Source organism: Barbatula barbatula, assembly GCF_947034865.1.
Source record: "Barbatula barbatula genome assembly, chromosome: 13".
NCBI lineage: Eukaryota > Metazoa > Chordata > Actinopteri > Cypriniformes > Nemacheilidae > Barbatula > Barbatula barbatula.
Genome location: NC_136776.1, coordinates 19735074 through 19755433, shown reverse-complemented (window position 1 = coordinate 19755433; position 20360 = coordinate 19735074). Strand labels below are relative to the sequence as shown.

At 39.1% G+C, this 20360-nt stretch overlaps 2 protein-coding genes across 2 annotated transcripts; both read left to right on the top strand.

Moving 5' to 3' along the window:
- The first annotated feature begins 94 nt into the window (after positions 1–94).
- On the top strand, positions 95–15812 carry rc3h1a (ring finger and CCCH-type domains 1a). Its single transcript, XM_079472166.1, has 20 exons — positions 95–232; positions 4095–4525; positions 6021–6141; positions 6306–6545; positions 6626–6801; positions 6908–7108; positions 7514–7646; positions 7735–7853; positions 7929–8041; positions 8123–8401; positions 8471–8637; positions 8723–9078; positions 9159–9320; positions 9408–9545; positions 10039–10240; positions 10337–10421; positions 10507–10606; positions 11120–11233; positions 11469–11560; positions 11726–15812. The coding sequence occupies exons 2-20, from the start codon at positions 4295–4297 to the stop codon at positions 11874–11876; spliced, it is 3180 nt and encodes a 1059-aa protein (XP_079328292.1). The 5' UTR covers positions 95–232; positions 4095–4294; the 3' UTR covers positions 11877–15812.
- On the top strand, positions 15372–19795 carry serpinc1 (serpin peptidase inhibitor, clade C (antithrombin), member 1). The gene is made up of 9 exons (XM_079472169.1): positions 15372–15499; positions 16004–16128; positions 16850–17213; positions 17284–17499; positions 17576–17713; positions 17785–18003; positions 18085–18259; positions 18339–18403; positions 18506–19795. The coding sequence occupies exons 3-9, from the start codon at positions 16851–16853 to the stop codon at positions 18683–18685; spliced, it is 1356 nt and encodes a 451-aa protein (XP_079328295.1). The 5' UTR covers positions 15372–15499; positions 16004–16128; position 16850; the 3' UTR covers positions 18686–19795.
- Positions 19796–20360: the final 565 nt, after the last annotated feature.

The window sequence follows — 20360 nt, the reverse complement described above, 5'->3', positions numbered from 1 at the left end:
GCTTGAATAATAGACGGTTTCAAAACCAAGTGAGCTGTACATGTAGTCATCCAACCTTAAGGCTTAAAATATGCAGTCTAGGTTGGTCTGTGTAGGGTGTGATGGAGATGTGTGGATGATTGCGCAATCCTGAAGGTTTAGTCCCTTCACTTGAGCTGCGAGACTCAGTCAAAAGAAAGTTTCATTACAGCAGCAGGCGACTCTCTGCCTTCTTCTGTGAAGACCAAATATTGTGAGTACAAAACAATGTTTATATACCTTTGATCTGTTTTACTGCCCGTTGAATTGCGTTTATTGTGTTACGATGCATATAAAAGCTAAAATATTGTTAAGGAACTAAATCGTTAAAACCACAATACATAGACTAAGGTAATGATATGTGTGCTCATTAAACCATAAAGTCTGTAAGCTATTTTCCAAAAAGGATCATCGTAATAAATAAAACGACTATATGTTTTGATTAAAATGTTTGAACTGTTTAAATTAAAAAGGTTCACCCCGTGCAACATACGTTTTGGCTAAGATGCGTCGACCGGCGCAACGTTAGCATGAATGCTAATGGTTACGATCACAGCATTCACGTAAAATACATGTCATTGTCGGTTATTATTTAGTATATCGTTTTTTAAAATAAGTGTATTCAGAAATTATATTGCCACTGATATCAGAAGATCTATGATGTAGCCGATGTAACTTATTAAATGACGTTTAGCCGAAAGCTTTGTTTTGTTAGCACACCGGCTAACGTTAGCTGTTGTTTAATATTCAAATTTCAGAAGGCTTTGAACGGTGCAAACTTACATTTACGTCGGGAATATTACGTCGCTAACATTTTCAATCGGTTTTATGAGGAAAAACAACATGTGAAGTCAACACTAGTAATCAGAGTTTCTGTAGTATATGATTCGTTTAAATAAATGGCTATTTGTTTGTCAACCTGCTAGCTGACTAGCATACCAGTTTTATCTGAAAATGAAAAGTCGCTTTAAATAAGTAATATGCATGAACGTGTGGCATGTTTTAATAACAAACACGTAGATAGGAAATAAATAAATTATTTGAGAATTGTGTGGGTTTGTGCGACATTAAATCGTATTATTGAAGCTCCGCTGCAGTCAATTGTCTTTGTCTTCGTTTCTGAAGGGATCGTTGTCAGTCGTGTATAAATGGATATTATAAACAAATCCATTTTAATTTCACAAGAGTGTTTAATAAAGAGTCCAATGAAAGAGTATGGTATTAATAATGCATTTGCTTTGTTCGACTAGACTTCACATTTAGGGAACGTGGAGATGCGCACGTGCTTATTGCCTGTTTATTTCTTGTCATAGGTTGTGGTTTCATAAAACCGTGATTGATCCGTATATATAACCATACACTCTTTGTTCAATAACCTTAGGGGCTTTCCAGTAAAGGAAATAGCAAAAATAAGTCTCAGCGTGCTTTCGAATGTGGTCGATTTTCCATGACTACAGTGGCAAGGGAGGGTCTCAAAATATTTAGCATCAAATAAACAGTTGACATGAATTGTGATCTGAAGAATGACAAGCTATAATCTAAGACGTTTGTTTGCCTTTGAATAAGTCATATCTAGTAGATAAATTGGACTGGCGCCCAGTCATGATTACTTGACATTTTGTTATTATTTCCTACATGGGAAATACAGGTTAAATATTACACGGTTATGAGTCTCGATTGGTCTGCTTCCTGGAGCTCAAGTTGACACCAGTATCACCATAAAGATTCCCTTTTGGTTTAACAAAAAATCACCCACCTCATTGTTATCTGGAAGGCCTACGGTGCAGAGGGTGGGTGCGCCCACTTAAAACCCAAGAGGAAGTTTCTTGGTTGTATATGCGGCAGCTAAGAATGGATTTGAATGTCATGATAGCATGGGCTTATTAGGTAAAATGAGGTTATAAAGCCCTCGAACACTTCTTTTAATGTTATTTTATCGCCTATTAAAGTTGTTTGCAGTGAAGGGTGTGATTTTCACACCTGCGCACGACAAGCTCGAGCTGAAATTCTGCAGAATTTCTCGAGAACGGTTCGATTGTGGCAGTGCTTGCTTTTTTGCTGCATTTCTTTTTTATTTCACTCAAAAAGCAAAGTTTTGAGTTTCGTAGTATCTCATAGCTGCTTTGACAGCGAAGACACGTGATGCATGTGATAGAAAGTCTGTTATTTGAGGTGAGTCTTTCTGTTCCCTACGGGTTTAAATTTGTATGCTGCTGGAGCGTTAACGCGACTTTGATGTTTTTCAGATGAGTCACGTTGTCGGTCACAACACCTGTTTTTGTACTCAAATGCTTCCTTGTGATGTCTCCCGGTGGAACGGTCTAACCGCTTTGTGCTATTAGTCATTCGAAATCCCCTATGTTTTGGTTATTATGACTGTAGTGAGATACAGTAAGGTTCGGTTAGCAAGCTAAGCTGTAATAAATGATCAGTCAGGTTATTATTGCTGTTCTGGATTTCCCGGGACTGAATGTTATGTGTGGGTCATGTAGTTGTGACTGGAGTGATATCGTCAGGCTAAAAGCTTGACGAAAAGCCCTGCGTGGCCAGGATTGTGTGGTATAACTATTGGAAATAGTTCCAGTCGTACTTGGGTCAGCGACAGTTTTTGATGGAAAAATGTAGAGCCGGTTTGCCGATTTTTATTGGCTGAAATGAGCCTGTGGCTAGTGTTTGCTCGATTCCAAATTTTTGGCCTCATTACGGTACCATAATCTAATACCTGTTAAATCAGTACCACATCAAAATAGGTGATTTATAACAAGCCCCAAAATAAATTATTAGAAAAAATATGCTTTAATGCATATTTTATTTATAATTAATATTACACCATTTTATTTTTACACTGTATTACTGAAAAATGCTTTGGTTATATAATCCCACAAATGAACAATTACATTCTTCACAACAATTGAATGTTTCAAGTAGCATTCAAGATGAAAACTGAATGATGAATAAAAAAACACTCTTCACTGTATAAAATAAATATGCAATGACTCTAAATAAATGTATATTCATTATTTATTTTTTGCTTGATGTGCGTTGTGATTATTCGTTTTGTTAAAGGCAACCAATAAGGTCCTTTATATGACATGACGGTTTTTTATATTCTTTTCTTATTTTTTGCATAGTGTGTGCATTGGTTATTCGTTTTGTAAGGTCTGTGTTTAATATAAGCATATGTCATTGTACTTGTGGGAAACAGCAAAAAAAAGTTGTTACCTAGTTGTAAAGACGGAATGCTATACAGTAAATAAAAATTATCAATCTTTTGAATGGTACTATACCATAAAATACACATAAAGAATATCGGGCAAAATATCGATATCGGACTGTTTTTACTCCCTAATATCGTATCGGCCCCCAAAAACCCATATTGGTCCGGCTCACAATGTGTCACATTTATAAAATGTCTCCTTTATAATATTCATTTTGGTTTCATGTTCTTTGTTATTTTATTGAATGAATAATTAAATATTGATATTTTCCTTTTTATTTGTTATAAATACTTTACATTTTTGAATCATGAGTATTTGATCTTAATTCAAGTTGACAGATTATCTAAAAGCTAAGCACAATTTCTCAATTTAAATTGCATGAATGCACACCAATGATACACGAAAGGCATTTTTTTTTTGTTTTTCATTAAAGGGACAGTTTACCCAAAATAGAAAAGTTTGTCTTCGTTTTCTCAACCTCATGTCATTTAAAACTTATATATACATGACTTTCTTCAGTGGAACACAAAACTATCTTATGTTAAGGTTTTATGTTTATACGATGGCAGTTACCAAAGTTGTTTGGTTACCAACATTCTTCAAAATATCCTCTTTTGTGTCTTGCTGAAGAAAGTCATACATCGAAATTTCACTTTCATAAGTAAACAATAAAAAAAATTTTTTTGGTAAACTATCCCTTCAAATAAACCTAACGGTCTGCACACAAAAACAAATGTTATGCCACTGACGCCATAAAGGGCAGAAAACATTTCTTTGACCTGCCAAAGGAATAAATGTAAATTATTTTAAGAGAAGCTTGACTGCGTTATTGTTAACATTTCTTTTTTTGTCTCGTAGGTTATGTTTTTCACACTATGTGCTGAATGCTCACAATGCCAGAAAATATTTGAGAATCATCGTCTTTGGAAGAGCATTACCGGTTCCAGTGGAACCTCCAGGACTTACTGTATCGTTTTGCAAAAAACAAATCTAAAATCAAATGCAGCAATAAGCAGAAAACTTGGGGACCGGAGCATCACCAACTGCTCATCGTTACAATGCCTGTGCAAGCCCCGCAATGGACCGAATTTTTGTTGTGCGACATCTGCACACAAACGTTCGAGGAGAGCCATCGCAAGCCCATCAGTCTGGGATGCGGCCACACCGTGTGCAAAATGTGCCTGAACAAACTGCATCGCAAGGCCTGCCCCTTCGACCAGACCGCCATCAACACTGACATCGAGCAGTTACCCGTCAACACCGCACTGCTACAGCTAGTCAGTGGACAGGTGAGTAACATGCGCCCACCCCAAATCAGCCTCAAACCGAGACACGGCAAGAGACCGGAACGTGTTTGTTTTTATAAACTTTGTTTTCCTTAAATGGATGCCATGCATTTTTTTAACTGTCGCTCCAACCTGCATTCAAAACCATCAAACGACTCAACCAAGGAAGTAGAAGTAAAGCAGTTCTTCGCCATTTAAACAATGCACTTAGTTTCCTTTCCAACCAGTTACGATTATCACAACTTAAAGCAAATGCTAAAAGTATCAAGATTTGGTCACGCATGCATCGGTCGCAGTGAAGGAGCAGCATGTTTGTTAATGTGCATCATAGCAGTTCAATGCAGAATGTAAAAGACAGGTGGAGTCACTATTCAGTAGGTCACAGGGCGTCGGGTTTATAAATATCAGCTTGTGGTCATTCCTGTCTGGTTGGATTGCTGCCGTGATGTGACGCACTAAAGCGTATGATTGCATGACTGCTGACTTGTGTCCGATTTTGCATGCATGTCCATCTCGATGCAGCTCTCAGCTGATTTATCGCATCCTGAATAGAGGAACCTAATTCATCCAGTATAAATGAACACACCTACACATGGTTCTTAACTCACGAAGGGAAGGAAGAAATATGTTGAATCAGCATTATGCTGCAGTTGTTCCTCTGTTTTTATTGAAATATATGTTCGCACGAGAACCGCTTCTCAGCATGATGCAGAGTATTTGTGGGAACGTGTTTTGGATGTATAGGAACACATCAAAGAATGTGGATGGCCCCATGAAAAGCTTTTCTGTTCTGCCCAGCAATGTGAGGAATGCAAACAAGGCAGCATGTACAATAATTATTTGTAGCCGTACAGGGACTATCTTTAGGTGTATGAGAACTGCCTTTGGTTTTTACGAGAGATGTTTTTAGGAGCACATTGATTTTTACAACAACAGATTGTTTACACACACCTAAAGCTATTTAAAGTAGGCCTATCCAAGCTTTAATGGCAGGGAACTGAACAATATAGTACACAATTTCAGATCTTTAAAGAATGATAAAGTCATTTTTATGTACACCAGGTGATCTGTAAATGGCAGTAAACATTGTTTCCATTGCAGTTTTGCCAAACATAAAACCACGTCATGCAAGAGTAATTTTTTCCAAATAATTGAGTTTCAGTGAAAGTGATGTTTCCATCGTGTGTATATAAAGAAATTCAGTTAGCGCAATTTGGAGGGTAATGGAAATTCAGCTTATCTTTAGCTAAACAAAAACAATCATAAAATATAAGAACCTTTTTTAAGCTGTGCAAGAACAATCTTTTGGCTGGGCGATATATTGAACATTAGGTATTATTGAGTATTCCTCAGATTCTTTTTGGGGGGAGAAATTCCTTCAATGAAATGGGGATGGTTTGTTTTTCAGAATACAGATACGTTCACCTGCAAGTCACGCAAGAATACATTTGTGCTCAAAGATATATTAAAGGAAGTACCCTGTATTTATTCCCTGCAGGTTTTGAAACCCCAACCAGTTACCTTACTGACAGATGAAGAGGACATCAAGAACTATGAAGAGTCTCGGACGTGTGTGGAGGACCTTGCCCTCTACCTTAAACCCCTGAGCAACACCAGAGGTATCTCCAGCTTTTCACGTTTCAAAATAGCAAATAACACATTTACATTTAGTCATGAGACAGAAGTGAGTCTTCATAAAACACGACTGTGTAAACAGATTTGGTGGCATGGGACATTGCACAGAGACACACTGTGAATGCTTCATTCTGTTTCATCTGTGCAGGTGCAGCAGTGAATGGTGTCGCTCAGAGTGTGCTTAGCAGACCCATGCAGAGGAAGCTGGTAACGCTGGTTCACTGCCAGCTCGTGGAGGAAGAGGGACGAATCCGAGCCATGCGGGCCGCCCGGTCCCTGGGCGAGCGTACCGTCACTGAGCTCATACTCCAGCACCAGAACCCTCAGCAGCTTTCGTCTAATCTGTGGGCAGCCGTGAGAGCCAGGGGATGCCAGTTTCTTGGCCCCGGTAATACTTTCTATCTGTGGTTGTACGCTGGTGGATATACATGTATTTGTGGGTACTTAACATTTTTGGGTGCTCCACAGCTATGCAGGAAGAAGCGTTGAAGCTTGTTCTGCTGGCTTTGGAGGACGGTTCCGCCCTCTCACGGAAGGTTCTGGTCCTGTTTGTGGTCCAAAGACTCGAACCTCGCTTTCCTCAAGCCTCAAAAACTAGCATCGGCCACGTAGTGCAGCTCCTCTACAGGGCCTCCTGCTTCAAGGTGCCTCCGATGTTTCTGTTCTTACAGTTATGGTTGATTTGCGGTTATTTGTTTCTATCTATGTTCTATCTATCCATTCCTTAGTGTGTATGTTTTTCTTTTCAAGGTGACAAAGCGTGATGAGGACTCCTCTTTAATGCAGCTTAAGGAGGAGTTTCGTACCTACGAGGCACTCCGGAGAGAGCACGACTCCCAGATCGTACAGATCGCTATGGAGGGGGGACTGCGTATCGCACCTGACCAGTGGTCCTCGCTGCTGTATGGGGACCAGTCCCATAAATCCCATATGCAGTCTATTATAGATAAGGTATGACGGGATAGGTTGAATTTGAGAGCTTCGTTCAATTAAAAATTTAAGAATGAAGGTCATTTTTGATAAGATAAGATTATAAAATAAACTCAATTTATTGTTTTTTTTCCTGTGCGCTTTGATTTGCCAGAAAGTAAACTCAACTGTTCATGTGAATTATTACATAATAAATTATTCCATTACATAAACGCGAAACAAAAGAGACACATTTTAGGAGATGAGTCATAACATTTTGGTAATTATCTAATAGTTTTCTTTGTTTGTATAATACAGATACTGTTCAGATTGCTTAATGGGTTTTATTTTAAAATCTCACTGGATGGTACCAGTTTTTCCAAGTTAGATCTGTGAAAAATAAAACTATGGCGCCATCTAACGTCTTTCTCTCTTCTACACTTTCAGTTACAGACGCCGGCGTCCTTCGCTCAAAGCGTACAGGAGCTCACAATAGCCCTGCAGAGAACGGGAGATCCAGCCAATCTCAACCACCTCAGACCTCACCTGGAGAGGCTGGCTGATATTGACCCCAGTCCAGGTCTGCCAACTTGTTTATTCACAAACCAATCGTGAATCATGTTTTCATAAATGTATTTTACAAATGTATTGTGTGTTTTTATTAACAGATGCTCCTGCACCGACATGGGAGCAGCTTTCCAAAGGGTTGGAAGCGGTGCGTACGGTGGTTCACGGTCTGGTTGACTTCATTCAGAACCACAGCAAGAAAGGAGGAGATCAGCAGCAGGTCAGTATCCACATCCCCTCCTCCTCATAAACTCAAATAGAACCATGAGCATGAATATCTCTCGTGTCTCCACAGCCACCCCAACACAGCAAGTACAAGACCTACATGTGCCGAGACATGAAACAGAAGGGAGGCTGTCCACGCGGCGCAAGCTGTACTTTCGCCCACTCTCAGGACGAACTGGAAAAGTGAGCGTCTTACGGCCAAACATAAACCACAATTCCATATTAGCATTAGCATCAGCCTTATCTTCTGTTCTTTGATGGCAGGTACCGTAAAATGAATAAACGTCTGGGACTGCGCCGTCAGCTCAGCCAATCTCTAACCCAGCTGAATGAGATTGACATGGGTTTGTTACCCGAGGACATTCCGGTGATAGAGGGGCTTCCGCGCAAGTCTGCCTCCATCAGCAACGGCATTCTAGCGGCAGGCCCTGGCTCTAATATAACCCATCTCGTGTCAAGAGGAGCAGACCCGTCTTACGACCCATCCCACAAAGCTCGTGCAGACTCGGGAAGTCTTAGTGCCCCGGGATCACCTCCTGACTCGTGAGTTAATGATGACACAATGTGAATTTGAACCTGCATGCATAGCTAATACCATTTCTTTTCTTGTAGATTGGAATCTATTCCAAAAGCAACAATGTCCCTAAATTCCCACTCCAGGATGGCAAACGATGGACAGAAGCACATTCCTCACATGTATCCATCACAACCGTCTGACCTGTACTACCCTGAAGCCAGAGCACCATCCACCCAATATGAATCCCCTCAGTATTCCACAGGTAAAAATGTCATTGTTGTTTAAATGCATACATTACGCTCTACACTACGGAGATCAGTTATAATGTTTATTTTTCAATTTGACAGCAAATTCTTACCCCCACCACCACGCCCACCAACGTTACACCCGCCACCCCGCTCCACCTCCGGATCCGGGCATGCCACCTTACCCAGACTCGTATTCCAGCTCTTACACCTCAGAACGTCAGTATTCTTCCCATTACGGGTACCCTTCTCACCACGACGGACGCCGGCACCCCCCGTACCCAAGCCACGGCCATCCCCAAGCATTCCCTCCACGAGAAGAGTTTGGCCGGAGGAGTCCAGTTCCCATGGACGTCCCACCCCTACAGTCCCAAAACGCCAGCACCTCGTACCTTCCAGAATCGGCTCAGGAGAGATACGTCTCCGAGAACTATAACCACTCCAGGAATTATCACAGGGTAAGAAAGACGAACGGTTTATTTTGGCTTATGTTGTCATTTAGAAAACCAGTTCCAAAAATATGTCTGTCTGTCCACAGAGTGCCTACACTCGTCCACAACCCTCGCTCGACTACCTGCTGGGCCGCAGACAGGAGATCATGGCTCAGCTGGAGCAGAGGAAAGTCGGCTCTCCTACACCGTTCGGCTCCACGCCCTCATACGACCCCAGCTATCCTCCGGACACGAGGGGACAAAGTCATGTAAGACAAAGTCATGTAAGAATATTGGATAATTGTTTGACAAGATAAAATCTGCCCAAAGTAACAATCGGGTCAAATCTTTTGCAGTACATGGAGGAGAACTCGCACTCTTTTGGACATTTCCGTGAGCCAGAGTACACCACTTCATATTCTCCTTGGTCGTGCGACACCTTCGGGTCTTGCATTGGCAGCAAAGATATGAAGTCCAAAGGGGGTTCAATGGAAGTAAGTTCATGTTCTGCAGGTTTATAACCTATAAAACATATTCTCTGTTTCAGACAAAGAACGTTTATTAGCCTGTCTAGCTAAATTGTTTCTGAAAGCTCAGGTTAAGTCATTATAATGAGCTTATCGTTGTGAATCAGGATAAGCAAAGGAGACCCTTTTCTCTTATTTTAACAGATTTTTGTTCATTTTAACCAGAACTTTAAACTGAAAGCTTCTACATTACAAGGACATTTGTTCCAGTTTATTCTACACGTTTTCAATGGCCACTCCAAAACTATATGTTGTCAGAGTCGATTCCTTCCATGTGATGTAATCACACTTTTGACAAACCAAAGGCCAAATGTGTTAGAAATAATGAGTGAATATAGTTGGATAAGAGTTTCATAAATAAATAAACAAATGAAGAAATATTATGATGTATATCCAGATGTTATTCCATTTAGTGAAACTACATTCGCTAAATTTTCCCACGTGTCTGAAACTCTCCCAGCCAAACTCAGACAAGGGCAAAGGTCTGAGACCTCACGGGTTGGAGCTTCAGCGCAGAGCGGGAGACGTCAAAGACGACGACCCCATAATTCCCTTTGGCTCGCTGCCGACCGTGTCCCGGTTCGGAGCCATCTCGCGCACGTCTAAACCAGGCTACCCGCCCAACAACCAAATACCAACTTCTGCAAAGCATCCATCTGCTGGTAAACTCCCAAAGCTTATATGACTGTGTTTGGTCTCGAGCTTAGCTAAGACACATACAAATAAATTTTTTTGTTTTAATGTTGTTTGTTGTTTAGCTGACTACAACTATGGAAACCACAGTGGGTGGAGCGGCGACTCCTACCAACATCACCAAATGTCGCAGGGGCACATTAGTGAGCGGTATGTTGGGACAGAATATTGTTTTTTCAGGTTGGTTTTGTACTGTAAATGTTTCGAAAAGTAACATTTTGATGTTGACCCGCAGGTCGGGTCTGTCCCCAGCGGTGCAGGCGAGAGAGCAGCTGAGGATGGAGCTTCAGCAGGTCAACCAGCAGATCAACCAACAGACGCAGAGTCGCATGGAGGTAAAACCTTGTTACAAGCCCATTCGTAACATTACCAGTTTATGAAACATTTCTGTCTTAACAACTTGTCATCACAATATTTAGCATCTGGTTTGAGAAGGCATTTGCACAGCATTGTTACACTTTCAAATGTTCTCATCTCACTCGGTTTAAATGTCTGCATTGTGATAAACACAGAGAAAGATATTTAGAAGAATGCTTATAACCAAACAGTTCTTGGCCACCATTGACTCTCATAGCAGGGAAAATAAATACAATGGGAGTCAATGGGGGATGAGATCTGTTCGGTTACTGACATTCTTCCAAATATCTTCCTTTGTTTTTAGCAGAACAAACCTGAAGCTGAGTTAATGATGTCAGATTTTTCATTTATGGGTGAACTATCCCTTTAATGCTAAGGTTTAGATTTTGCATACTAAAATTAGCATTAGACATCCAAACAGCCATGTATGTTTTATTACTATCAATGTAGACTTGAGTAGTGAAGTGGTCAAATGTAATCTCTCTCTCCAGATCTCAAGCTCTCGAGCGGACTGGTCCTCTGGGAGTCTGTCAAGCGAGCAGCTGAGTCTCGAGCTTCACCAGGTTGAGCGCGAGATCGGCAAGAGGACACATGAGAGGGCCATGGTCAGTGATACTAGCAATTTATAGTGCTCACATTAATTATTCACAATTAATATAATCTGTCACTGGTGAATGATTCAATAATTCATGGGCAGAAATCAATTTCTAACCAAGGGCATTTCTAGGAATTGTTTACTTGGAATGGGTTTGAATAGGTGAATACTTCCGTTCGGGGACGGACCCCACGTCCAGTGTGATTTACATTCCTGTGCTTAAACTTGATTTATTTTGCCTCCAGGAGAACCACGACGGCAAGTACAAGCTGGTCTCAGTTGAGAACGGCAAAGACGAACGCGCTCTGAAGCGAGACGAGCACCAGCTGACTCTCAGGTGAAATGTCGAAACTGCGACTATTTATGAGACAATTCATTTTGTGTAAAAAAAATGTCTAGTACTTTATGTAAATGCATTATTTTAAATCTGGTGTGAACTATGACCAAGACCCAAATAAACAGTTTTAAAAAAATACTTTGCAATCTTTTCTCTGGTTTGCAGCGAGAGCTCCAACGGCTCCATGGGTCTGGCACAAGGCCGCAGTCTCATGAGCAGCAGCATGTCCTCGCTGACCAGCAAGACATCATCTCTCAGTTTGTCCTCGGAGCAGGTGGCCAGCAGCCCAGACCTGCCCAAGAACGGACACTCCTAGACTGCTCTTTCTACCTCAGCCCTCTCCTTCCACCATCACCGACAGGCTATTCTATCCCAGGTTTTCCCATGCCATGTCATCAGTTGCACTTCAGTTTTATTTGACAACGGAGTTCAGCAGGAATCGCTGTGCGTAAGCTCCCCAATGTCCTTTCCTGAATCTCTTGGCAGCAGTATCTGCTGTTGAGTGCTTTCGACATTTTTTAAATGACTTGCATCACCTTTTGTGAGACAAGCCTTTCACATTGCCTTGTAAACCAGTGGATATACTCAGTCTTAAATGTTTGCGTGTCGACAGTGATAAAGATTTCAGTTGGTTTTTTAATTGGAAGACCACGATTTTGGGTTTCAAAACATTTTCTTCAACTTTTTATCCTAATGTGCTACTTTTTGGTAGTTGCTTTATATCTCGGTGTCACGTTTACACTTGTCACAGTTTACAGCATTCAATTCGATTTAAGGTTTATTTTTACAGTAACCACAAACCGGCCCCATATTCATTCAACAGCCACTAAATCAGATTTATAATGATGATGATCACAACTGTGTATCATATTTACATATCAATATTTTGCTAAATAACAGATTTGTTGTTTGTAAACCCAAGTGTTCACTAAATCAACCTTTATTCAGTTCCTGCGGGACTTCGATTGAACCTTCCACAAGAAGATACTCTTTGCTATCATCCTCAGGGATTATTTCTTTTCTGGCTCCCCCCCCGAGTAATTAATAGTTTTAAATATAAAAATACAGTATATACAAGTCAAACTTCATGGTAAAGTACAACAAAAGATGGATGTTGAGTCTTTGGTTGCTTTAAGTGAAAGAAAGAGGGTTGCCACATATCACATATACCCCAATTATAATTCCTTTATTAGATTTTTCAATCCTGAGGATGGAAACAGGACCGTTACGAAAGCAAAGATACATTCTGTTTTAAGAATGCGTTTGTAATAACCGCTCTTCACTTTGTTAGTGACATGTATGCTCTTCAGAAAGCCCGGTGCTTTTTGTAGCCGATAGTTTGAACGTTTTTATGCGCCGTTTCTTAAAGGTAACCAGTTTCTTGAAAGATGTGGCATGTTTATATTCCATCCGAAGGATAAGATGTTGATCCTGTTGGTAGCCACCATAAGACTCCTCCATTCTCATGTGTTCTTGAGACCATTAAAGTTTAAAGAACTTGTTGTTTGATGGCCAGGTTCAATCGAATTCCCATACAGGTCTTTTCATTCTTGAACAAACACTCAAATTTGACAAAAATATGCATTGTGTTGTGTCAAACTGTATTTTTAACTCGAATGTTGGCTGTTATATTTAGTAAATTCTTTTTACACATATAAGGAAAAAACAGGTTGTAATATTATCACTAACACTCATTGAGTCTGATCTGACAGAATTCCGACTTTTTCTTGCTGATTTTGGAGGAAAATCTTTCAAAATCTGCACATGGTGAAGCTTATCGGAGCAGGGAGATCTACTTTTATCAGTAAAGCATTATCAACCTAGCCAAAATATTACATAGACACGCAGCTACACATGCAAGATTTTACAAAATGTACTAAATGCTTGCGCTGTAAATCTCAAAACGTGCATTTTTCCACGTAGACTTTTTCCTTAGTGGTTAGATCTCATTACGTACGAAACTCGAAGTTGTGTTATAGTTTTGTTTATTTCTGCCGGTATATAATAGTCTCTTGAGACATCAGACCAAAATCTTAAAAGCACCTATTTTGGTGGAACATGCAGATGTTTTTACGTACATTCTTTCATTATCATATATATGGTGTTACTGTGGCTTTGGTCTGTTTTTTTTACATTAAAGCAATCGTCAAGATTGGATATTACGGTTTTATTTAGATGACAGATCTGTGGCACAGTGGAATTTAGGGATCGCAGGATTTTTCTTTCCCAGATTTTTGAAAGGAAAGCAGAAGCAAATTTGTTGTTGGTTTGGCCCCCCAAAATGGATATGAATCTTTACGTTCAAAACTTTGTGGCTGAGCTTTTAAGAATTTTGGTTCACAATAGAGTTAGAATAAAATCCACCTCTGTCTTTATCTCAGGGTTGATTTTCAGTATATTTGGGCGTAAAGGTCATTATCCCGGCCCGCACGCATCCGTCAGGAATGAACCTCTGTCAAGGACTTGAAGACATCAAGACTGTGCCTTTATATTAACGTGTCGAGTATATAAATGTAGCCAAACCATCTTTATTTATAATATTTCCAAATCTTCGCAGTTTTCTATTTCGCATTTATATTAAATGATCTCTTCGAATCTGCCGGCTTTCATACCGCCGACTGAAAACTGCCTATCTTTTCAGAGATAAAGGACCATTATTGCCAGGTCATGTTTGTGTAGCCATTTTGTGCAAGTGGATTTGAGTATTTAAGCGTGTTTCTTGGCGTGATGGTGTTCGTTCCATCATTTTGGATGTTAAGGCCTGAAATAGGAAAACAGCAAACGAGGGAAACTGTTTGTGTATTTCGTCATTGTTTGATGTTTTTTAATTGAGTATCATGGAATATTTAATGTCATATTTAACATAGGAGGTATGATACAGGTATATACGTGGACTGTTCTTTTGCACCCAAGCGAGACCGTTTTTCAATGTTTCCTCGAACGAAACTTAGATATTAATCTCGCAAAAGGGCTTGATTTATTGTGGTGTTGGAATGAGTGATGTCAGCCATTTGAAAACGTACAACCACTTTTAACATACTGTTGCAAAGCAACATTTACACAATCTCCCCGTGAACCGACGGGAATCACCTTCAATTCGAAAAAGGATACCAAAACGGGTAAATCTTACGAAACTTAGAAATCGTGCTATACCTTGAAATTAAGCAAAGAAAATATAGAAATAGATTTAGCAAAAAAGAAAACAAAGCCTTAGTTTTTATTACTGTAATGTGGAAAATGCACATTGGATGGGGATATATTTATCACAAAAATGTTGCAATGCAAAATTAACTTTTTTGCTAAATATATTTTCGTTTTGTAAGATTCACCCCTCAAATGCTGACATGAAGTGTTTTTTTTTATGATCGATGTCCAAACAAAAAACAAGTTTTTGACATTTATTTATTGTAATTCTTAACTGTTCTGATCGTTCTGGCTCTTAAAATTTGAATGTAGCGTTAATATGTAAAACGTTGTAAACCTGCAAAGATTTAATACAAGAATGGGTAAAATTCCCACAAAGTTCCCACAAAGAAATGATTTATGGTACATATGGTTCCCTGGTCTCCAGGGGAACGTAAACATTGCACCAAACATACGTAAGAGGATTTTTCGGTAGTAGAGGATTTGCAATGTTACTTGAAAACGAGGGTTGTGCACAAGCTTTAGTGTTTTAGCGTATAGCTGTAGTATGTAGTTTTGAAACGAATGATCGATTGTGCATGTGTGTGCGTTCCGGTGTGTCCAATGGGAGTGCTGTCCACCTCATTTCTGTATTGTTTGTTCCCACCGAAGCATACTTGTCGCTTGCACACATATTGACTTTTTGTGATATGGGGTGTTGCGTTGTGTTCTATTCTCCATGATTCATAACATCGGGAAACCTGATTTATTTTGACGGTTTCTCTTGTTATTTCATGATAGGCTTCTTAAATTAAGGTACACTTTAACTTTGACATAAGAAAATACATGTTTGTATATTATACTCCATTAAGGAATGTTTAGAATTATATTTCTCCAATGTGGATGTAGTCGTAATACCTTTCTTCTTTTTGTACAAGAATTCACTGTGTGAAATTTCGGATTGCATTTTTGTATAATACAATTGCTTTTCTTCTGTAAGAGGGCAGGGGGTATTACCAACTGGATTTTTGAATTAGATATTGAAACACTTGAAATTATTTAATAAGAAATGTATTCTATGTGCGGCAGTGATTCTGGCATGGATTATGAATAAATGATATTGTAAACCACGTGCTTCTGGTTTGTCTCAGTTAGGCATACGTTTGCACATCAACACTTATCAATAGTACAAGTAAAGGCCATAAATGACCTTTAGTTAAGACAAATATTTACGTCTGTTTTGGATTGAAATTGACCAAAAAAATGTCCTTTTATATGTCACACATATATTAACAACATCTCCCTTGCTGTTACTAACAGAAACACAATAATCAATAGCTCAAAGGTTGGCTTAAGTAACTTTTCTCCAGTGAACTGACCTGGCCAGAGATCAGTGTTGTAGAACACAGCCTCAACGCAGGTCTTTAAGAACAGAAATACCTCAGGTAAGTGGAAGATAAAAACTATTAATTCAATGATATAGGCTACCTGATCAGAAAAAAGCACGGTTGAAAAGTTTGGATATTTCGGGGTTTCTTGGTCACTCTTACATTAACTTTTGTGATTAACTGATAATGTATTTAGTTAGAACCTAAGAAACTATTAATACTGTTAGTCCTACATAAATCTTTGACGTGAAGACCTGATGTCAGTTCAGATTATGCATAATTAGGTTTGAGATTTTACGTAAATCTGTATATATAAGATTGAATAGATTCTTATAATCTTTGGCTAATTTCTGTAATTTCGCTAAATAGCTATGACCACTGTGATTTCCTCCGACAAATGTCTGTCAGAGTCAGAACTTGCGAAACGTAGTCCAGCTTCTTCAACAACCTATGACATAAAACTCGAGACGAATCTTCTTGTGCGTGTTCGTTATAAAATGCATTACAGTTGGACAATAATGGCGGAATCAGGTTGAACCTGTTTGACAAGCAACAACTATAAACAGCTTTAGAATAGCAAAGTGTGCACAAAGTCAACTACCCGTGTGTATAAGGCATTCCAAAATAGCTTAAAAAGTGTTGCCCACACTGTTACTAATCCAATTAATGGTTACCATCAAATAAACAACACACTGTTTAACTTAAAATTGGAAATGTACATGTGCAAATGTCCAAAATAGCCGACTTCTGGACTCACCTCTCATTCCACTTTGGGCAGAATGAAGCTTTTAAAACGTACGTGGATCCTCTGGACGTTTGCCCTCTGTTCAGTCTACGAAGCCAAAGATAATATCTGCAACGCAAGGCCCAGAGACCTGCCTTTGAAGCCAATGTGTGTCTACCGCAATCCAGACATCTCCGTAGAACCAACTGAAGCACCTGAGAAGATCCCTGTTGGCATTAACCCCCGACTACTTGAACTATCCAAAGCCAACAGCCGTTTCGCCCTCACACTTTTCAAGCAGCTCTCCGAGAGAAAGTCCAGCAATGAAAACGTATTTCTATCACCACTTAGCATCTCAACTGCTTTTGCCATGACAAAGCTAGGAGCTTGCAACCGAACACTGGAGCAGCTCATGAAAGTAAGATTTCAACTAGGGCACACGCATAAGATGAGAGTAAATGGAAGCTAAAATCTTTTTTATTAAACAGGTGTTTCAGTTTGACTCGATAAAGGAAAAGACGTCAGATCAGGTTCATTTCTTCTTTGCCAAGCTGAACTGTCGCCTTTATCGGCGAAAGCATGAGACGACGGAGTTGATCTCTGCCAACAGGTTGTTTGGAGACAAATCTACGATTTTCAACAAGAACTACCAGCACATCAGCGAGATGGTGTATGGGGCCAAAATGATGCCTCTCGATTTTAAGGTCAGTTCATTTCCTTCATTTCCCAGAAGGGCATCCAAACCTTGTGGTTGTGCCAAACAAGAGTTATGTCTTGCAGGAAAATCCTGATGATTCAAGGATGGTGATCAACGAATGGATTGCCAACAAAACAGAGAACAGAATAAAAGACACCCTGCCAGAAGGTTCAATAGATTCCGACACCATATTAGTCTTGGTCAACGCTATTTACTTCAAAGTAAGCGAGAATGCAGAAAAGTATAAGCTTAATAAAACTTATATCAGCTTCCTCTAATTGTTGCTTTCTAGGGTCAATGGATGCAAAAGTTTGATAAGCAAGATGTCATGAAAGTAGACTTTCACGTTAACGAAACAAACAGCTGTATGGTACCCATGATGTACCAAGAGAGGAAGTTCCAGTATGCTTCCATACCCGACGACAAGGTCAAGATACTCGAGTTGCCCTATAATGGTGGTGACATCACAATGGTACTGATTTTACCCAATGAAGGCACATCTCTGTCAGAAGTAAGTCATTTAGAAAAATGTTCTTCCTAAAATCATCTAATGTTGTGACACGTAACACTTGCCTAACTCTGTTCAATGAAGGTTTTGGTTAACATGAACCTCAAGACACTTGTTGGTTGGCTTAATAAAATGAAAGAGACCACAGTGACCATGCAGATCCCTCGCTTTCGTATCGAGGACAGCTTTAGTCTCAGAGAGGAGCTGGAGAAAATGGGTCTCAAGGATCTTTTTAGTGCAACGCACGCAAGTCTTCAAGGTAGGGCTCGCGTTTGACAAGCCCGACACAAAACTTCCTACTGCTGAATTCTGAATGTTTTACTGTTATTTCGTCCCAGGTATGGTTAATGAGGATGGACCTAACCTGTACATCTCTGACGCCTACCACAAAGCCTTCCTTGAGGTAAGATGCCTTCAAAATGTGTTTTTTGCATAATAGGTGGAACTGCATTACAAGACAGTCCAAACCCTGTCAGCTAGCATTTCTCTCTAATTTCTCCTTTAGGTTAATGAAGAAGGCAGCGAGGCTGCCGCCGCCACAGCCGTGGTAGCCAAAGGACGTTCCTTAAACCTCTTCCAGGAGTCATTCATAGCAAACAGACCATTCCTTCTGCTGATCCGAGAGTCCAGGATCAACACATTGCTCTTCACCGGTCGAGTGGCAAACCCTTGTGGGAACAGCTAATTCTGCGATGATGCTTATTGCTCAACCTTGCGGTTCATTGTAAACTTCAACGAACTGCATTGTTTCTTTATTATTGGTTATAAATTAACTTTAAAATTTGTCATAACTGTTTGGTTCTTGAACAAGCAAGTAACGGAAACACGCATATCAGGAGCATCTTTAGGGTTTGAAAAAATAGAGCAAACAATATATGTACAAGCAAGTAATTAGGATAAAACAGGTTTATTTTTTCATATTAGAAATTTGGGTTTAGCAGTATCACACAATCTGGGCGTACATAGTAATACATTAAAGAACATAATGAAAAAACCTTCACAGTTACACTTAAAGTGCTTTATTTCTATTTGAAGAATGGACTTGACAGAAAAACATAGTGGTTATGGTTAAAAATGGCATTCACATTATTCATTTTGATAATTTGAACAGTTTTGTTTCCTGTACCTTTTCACATTAAGACGATCTTCTCTTAAATTTAGACTAATCATAAACTCTTGATTAACTTCAAATAACTAATTAGACATTTTATTCATAGGTTGTAAAAGTTATAAGATTTTTTACAATATATTGACTATTTCAATAAATATATTGGATTGCTATTAAAATTTGCGTAAATAAGATACTGTCATGTTTGGAATTTGGACCCACTTCCAAGAATGAAATATCTCTATTTTGTTTTATCATATGCTAAAGTATTTTTATCATGATTTAAATTAAACTGATTAACATTTCATAAGACACATGAAAAGAACAGACTATATTGCTTTTTGCAAAAGAAACAATATCGCAAGACAAGCTGTAAAAGTCAAACTTTTGGCTTTACTTGGTGCAAATTCTGATGCCTAGAAATCTCTTTACGTTTGGCCATTACAAAAGATAAAGACAACATGCAAGTAAAGTAATTCTGCCGATGGACAGTAGAAAAGCAATCTCTTGATTCCTTGTACTAAGACTTTTTGAGGTAACAAAACAACTTTTTTTGATGAAGTTTCACGTTTGCTTGCTTATTCAGACTAAAGTTAATATATTTAGAAACTATGTACAGCAGAAAACATTGCTTGTACAAAATATCTGCACACTGTCTCTCCGATGCAATAAAATTAATTAATGAGATATGACTTGGGATTATTATAAGGTGTTCCCAAAAACAAGTAGAGACATGCATTTTTCACCACCTTTCACAAGCTTAAACATGACATGAAAATAGGAGGGGAATTGAATCAGGATATCATTTGATCAAATTTGCCAAAAAGCACAATTGGATAGTTGTTGTATTATATATAATATATTGAATAGGTGTCCTATGGTCTGACAGCAAAAAGTTAGAAAAAAACTTACAGCAAGGATAAATCTCTCTCCTGCCATTTTATTTTATAAATATTAATAATTTATAACAGGGGTTCTCAACCTTTTTTACTCCAAAGGAGTTACTTTGAAAGCTTGGAATTACAAAAAAAAAGTTGGGCAAATAATAAATATTTCTAATGTTTTTCAATACTCCTTTTGTCTCATTTAAAAATATTAGTCGCCTTGAGACCCCTTAAAAGTCAGCTGGGGGGCCCCCTGTTGATACAAAGTAATAAATTGTTAATATTTCGTTTTGTACATGTTCATTATGTCACACCATAGGACACATAGGGTACGGTATATTTGTCAACTACCCAGTTGCTTTAAATTC

Coding starts and splice junctions, on each gene's coding strand:
- rc3h1a (XM_079472166.1), top strand. CDS start 4,295: ATGCCTGTGCAAGCCCCGCAATGGACCGAATTTTTGTTGTGCGACATC. Junction 7,109..7,513: donor TGCAGTCTATTATAGATAAG/GTATGACGGGAT, acceptor CTACACTTTCAG/TTACAGACGCCGGCGTCCTT. Junction 11,234..11,468: donor GGACACATGAGAGGGCCATG/GTCAGTGATACT, acceptor TTTTGCCTCCAG/GAGAACCACGACGGCAAGTA.
- serpinc1 (XM_079472169.1), top strand. CDS start 16,851: ATGAAGCTTTTAAAACGTACGTGGATCCTCTGGACGTTTGCCCTCTGT. Junction 18,260..18,338: donor AACGCACGCAAGTCTTCAAG/GTAGGGCTCGCG, acceptor ATTTCGTCCCAG/GTATGGTTAATGAGGATGGA. Junction 18,404..18,505: donor ACCACAAAGCCTTCCTTGAG/GTAAGATGCCTT, acceptor TTTCTCCTTTAG/GTTAATGAAGAAGGCAGCGA.